At 51.7% G+C, this 5,000-nt stretch overlaps 1 protein-coding gene across 1 annotated transcript in view; it reads left to right on the forward strand.

Annotated features, from left to right (window-relative positions):
- Positions 1-5,000, forward strand: part of ptprt (protein tyrosine phosphatase receptor type T) — a 203,878-nt gene that overhangs the window by 55,503 nt on the left and 143,375 nt on the right. The window contains 1 exon segment of the mRNA XM_079342479.1: positions 1,151-1,325. Coding sequence (XP_079198605.1) covers positions 1,151-1,325 — 175 coding nt within the window.

Consider the following 5,000-nt stretch of genomic DNA (forward strand, 5'->3'; position numbering starts at 1 on the left):
ACATTTGCAGTGGAGAGCAGTGACCCGGCTGGCTGCAGCTCTGTTTTGGTGACTGATCATATTACAGCAGAGTTCTATGCAGAGAAGCAGAGTGTGTATGGTGTCAACACGTCCTCACTTTGTTGCTTCCTGTGTCGCCATTCAGTTCGTTGTGTTTCTAGACCAGGACCAGGACCTGGACGGGCTGAGAAAGGGAACTTCTTAAAGCCAGTTTTTAAAACAGCCAGTGGAGGGACGAGAGGATCTGAGTCATGTGACGTCGTCTGTTAAAACCAGAAAAAGGCGTTTTCAGCCGCTGCAGTAAGAAGCATCATGTCCATGTCAAAGGACTCGATATCAGTCGAGACCGAGACCAAAAGTCTCCTGGTCCACTTTATTGAGGTCTCTGTCTTGAGACCACCTGGTCTCAGAGTGGGTGGGCGGTTACGTCCTCACCTCTCACGCCCCCCATGCTTTACACGAGATGAGCGTGAACGGTCTAGTCTCGGAGCGGTTCTGGTCTCGGAGCGGTTCTGGTCTCGGAGCAGTTCTGGTCTCGGAGCGATCTGGTCTCGGAGTGGTTCTGGTCTCGGAGCAGTCTGGTCTCGGAGCGGTTCTGGTCTCGGAGCGGTCTGTCTCGGAGCGGTCTGTCTCGGAGCAGTCTGGTCTCGGAGCGGTTCTGGTCTCGGAGCGGTTTGTCTCTGAGCGATCTGGTCTCGGAGTGGTTCTGGTCTCGGAGCAGTCTGGTCTCGGAGCGGTTTGTCTCTGAGCGATCTGGTCTCGGAGTGGTTCTGGTCTCGGAGCGGTTTGTCTCTGAGCGGTCTGTCTCGGAGCAGTCTGGTCTCGGAGCGGTTCTGGTCTCGGAGCGGTTTGTCTCTGAGCGATCTGGTCTCGGAGTGGTTCTGGTCTCGGAGCAGTCTGGTCTCGGAGCGGTCTGTCTCGGACCGGTTCTGTTCTGGGGTTCAGTTGGGAGAAAGGCCAAAGCTCCTGGAAGTGAGAGTTTTATTTGCACAAACTTGAAGGTTGAATCTTCAGATGAACACGTTGTCCCCTCTGTCCTTAAGATCTCCACCTTCCCGACCACCGTGGGTCAGAACATCAGAACATGTGATACCACCTGGCTTTTCTCCTGATGTATGACTGCAGCTCTCCCTTTTTTCCCATCATGCAGCAGTGGAACGGTAAGGACACGGCGCTGATGGTGACCCGGGTGGTGAACCACCGCCGTTTCTCCGCCACCGTCAGCGTGGGCGACACATCCCAGCGCAGCACCAGCCGCTACCGCTGCGTCATCCGCTCGGACGGCGGCTCCGGGGTGTCCAACTACGCCGACCTGATCGTTAAAGGTACGTGTTGTGTGTAAAGGACGAGCGAGGAGAGAGAGAGAGAGAGAGAGAGAGTCTCCGTCACTTTAAAGAAAACTGTGTTTGTGCTGAATTTTAATGTGTGAAAGAAAACGCAGCGTTTGACAAATCCTGTCAGAGAGGATGCTGGAAAATGGGACGACTTCTTTAGAGTGGAGAGAGAGTGTGTGTGTGTGTGTGTGTGTGTGTGTGTGTGTGTGTGTGTGTGTGTGGTTGGCGGTTGCTCATTAGCGCTGTGAGAACGCTGAGGACTGAATACTGAGCAGACTTCAGAGCAGTGACTAGAAGCCACAATGAGGCCTCTTTCACTGCGTCTCTGTCTCTGTCTCACTTTCAGCTCCTCTCGTCTCTCCACGCTCGCTCGCTCGCTCGCTCGGCTCGGCCCGTGTTGACACCGCCGTTCAAACCCCACAAAACTTGCATTTTATGATTCTCCTCGAGATCTGAAAGTGTCCGATGTTACTGGAAAAAAAGGAGAAGAAACGTGTCGCCCGATCGCGTTGTCAACTTTTAACGCCATCACATCGAAGAGATGCATAAAAAAGAGGAACTTTCCCAGAGAGGATGAGCCGAGTGCAGAACCACACACACACACACACTCACACACACACACACACACACACACACACTCTCTCTCACACACACACACACACACACACACACACACACACACACACACTCTCTCTCACACACACACACAAACACACACACACACACACACCTCGAAGCGTCGAATACGAAGGAAGTTCGACCGTGTCCGACTTTCCTGAGCGACCGGGACATGGTGGCGGGCTCGTGGCGTGCGCGTGGCGTGCTCGTCACAGAGCTGCAGTTTGACCTCATCGAGGCAGCGAGAGATGATGTTCTCAGCTGCTCACCTCTCACTGTGAAGAATGATCTGGGAGGCTGGAGAGTGTGTGTGTGTGTGTGTGTGTGTGTGTGTGTTGTTTTGATTAGATGATAGTCGTGGGACTGACACTGTCATTACCATCTGTTACACACACACACACTAATGAAAAGGTGTTTCATTGTGTGTGTGTGTGTGTGTGTGTGTGTGTGTGTGTGAGGCTCAGGTGCTGTTGGCCATGCATTGTGTCAGGGGAGCAGCTAATGCCAACACATCAAACAAGTGAAATATGCACACACACACACACACACTCGTGAGCACACGTCCCTGTAGCCCTCCGTGTGTGTGTGTGTGTGTGTGTGTGTGTGTGTGTGCGTTCATGTGTGAGGTGTCACACTTCATTGTGTGTCCAAATGATTTTTTGCATGCATCTTTGTGTGTGTGTGTGTGTGTTCTGCTGAGCTGCTAAGTGAAATCAGGGTTAATGAGACACACTCCTCGTGTCACACTGCCCACAGTGTGTGTGTGTGTGTGTGTGTGTGTGTGTGTGTGTGTGTGTGTGTGTGAAGAAGTCATGCATGCAGGTTAATCTGCACACAGCGCTCCTCTCCTGCTGAACAGATGATGTCTGAATGTGGCAGCAACTTTCTTCAGGTTCTTGAATCATTCACGTACGGGCGGCTTCCCGCGGCGTCCCACGGCGTCTCACGGCGTCCCGCGGCGTCTCACGGCGTCCCACGGCGTCTCACGGCGTCCCGTGGCGTCTCGTGGTGTCCCGCGGCGTTCACGTTTAAAGGCGACTGCGACGACGCGCTGCATTAAAGGCGGTCACATTCTGAATGCTCCTTCACATGCGGTTCCAATAAATGAAGGGATCCATCTGTTGGTCCTGCGCGGCCCAACATTCCCTGCGACTCATTGCACGCCAACTCAAAGAAGCTGCCGGACTCCGTGGTGGCGGAGGAATAACAGTTTTCAAAGTAAGGGAACCGGTTTCATCTCCACCGTGTAGCGACCAGAACAAACATGACAAAACACGTCAAACTGCAATAAGAAGTTATCCGATGCTAGTTTCGTTAGCTCGTTCCGTTCAGGTTGCTAGGTAACGGAGGGGACACTTAGGAACGCTTACACCGGGTAAACCTGGTGTGGGGAATCGTAAATCCTTTGTCCCAGGTTCCTTCTTTGGATGCAGCGGAATAAGTCACAGCCCATCGGCTGGCTCCGCCCCCTCTGCAGGACCAAACCCGGGGTCATCATCAGACCGCCGGCAGACAAACGTTTCTGCAACAGTCAGGAAATTATCCGTTCACGTTTTCCCCAAAGCAAGTTTTCCAAGATGCAGCTTTGCAACACACACACAAAGACACACACACACACAAAGACACACACACACACACAAAGACACACACACACACACACACACACACACACAGCTCCTGTGTGTGTCTCATGTCGAGCAGATGCAGTCAGAGCCCCCAGGGCAACAAGGTCTCAACCAAACCCCCGGCTGGGCTCCTGTGTGTGTGTGTGTGTGTGTGTGTCTCTCTGTGTGTGTGTGTGTGTGTGTGTGTGTGTGTGCTGGTTTGTGTGTGTGTGTGTGTGTGTGTGTGCTTGCTGCTTGCACACTGACATGTTTGTGTCCTGGCGAGATGAATGAGTATGCTGCTTTTTGTTGGCTGTGTATCTTCTGTTATAATGTGTGCTGGGTTTTTGTATTGTGTGTGTGTGTGTGTGTGTGTGTGTGTGTGTGTGTGTGTGTGTGTGTGTGTGTCCTGTCTGTCAGAGATAAGACTCAGCGGGGCGTAGCAGAGATCCAGAAGGGCCGCTGTCAGTCGTTGCCCCGTGGACACCATGCAGAGTGTGTGTTGAATAGTGCTACATGTTTTTAAGCCTCCCCAGGCGCTCATAAGGCGGATGGTTGTCCAAAAATCAGACCCTGCAGGGACGCTGCATTCTGCCCGTGTGTGTGTGTGTGTGTGTGTGTGTGTGTGTGTGTGTGTGTGTGTGTGTGTGTGTGTGTGTGTGTGTGTGTGTGTGTGTGTGTGTGTGTGTGTGTGTGTGTGTGTGTGTGTGTGTGTGTGTGTGTGTGTGTGTGTGTGTGTGTGTGTGTGTGTGTGTGTGTGTGTGTGTGTGTTCCCCTGCCTGTTCTTTGTGTCTCTTCCCTGAAAAGTAAATCAATAGGAGAGTGGACAGCTCAGCCTGCAGTGTCAGAACTGTTGGAGTCCACTGACGCTCTGAACTCCCACTGGGTGTGAATGCAACACAGCCTCCAATTTAGAGGAATGACTGCTTGAGATGTGTCTCTGACTTCTTAAGGAAGGTTTTCTTCAAAATAAAATGTCCGACCATCATTAAAAAAAAAAAAAAAAAAAGTACAATTCTTGAATTCATTCAAAGTTCTGATTTTATCCGTTCGACTAACACGAGCGAGCGTCTCCACTGTTTGGACCGTCTGCGGGGGTGTGATAGTGCACGCAGGTTAGGAGGAGCTGGATTACAGAATCCAGCTGTAACATGACGTCACCTTCGTCTGCTTATTTCAGACTTCTGTAAATTCCTAAAAATGGCCGCTTTCCAAAAGACTGAAAAGGTAAAGAAAGAAAGACTCTTACAGAAAAATGTGCTAACGAGCCTGTTCTCATTCTTCTAGACGTGTAGCACCTGTCCCCCTCACAGCCAGGAGGTTGCTGGTTTGAATCCCCGTCTGACAGGAGCCTCCCTGTGTGGAGTTTACATGTTGTCCCCGTGACTCCCTGACCTAATCCTTAGGGATCAAAACCACATGTGGCAAAAACACAGAATGTTTT

This window comes from Symphodus melops (assembly GCF_947650265.1).
Source record: "Symphodus melops genome assembly, chromosome: 4".
NCBI lineage: Eukaryota > Metazoa > Chordata > Actinopteri > Labriformes > Labridae > Symphodus > Symphodus melops.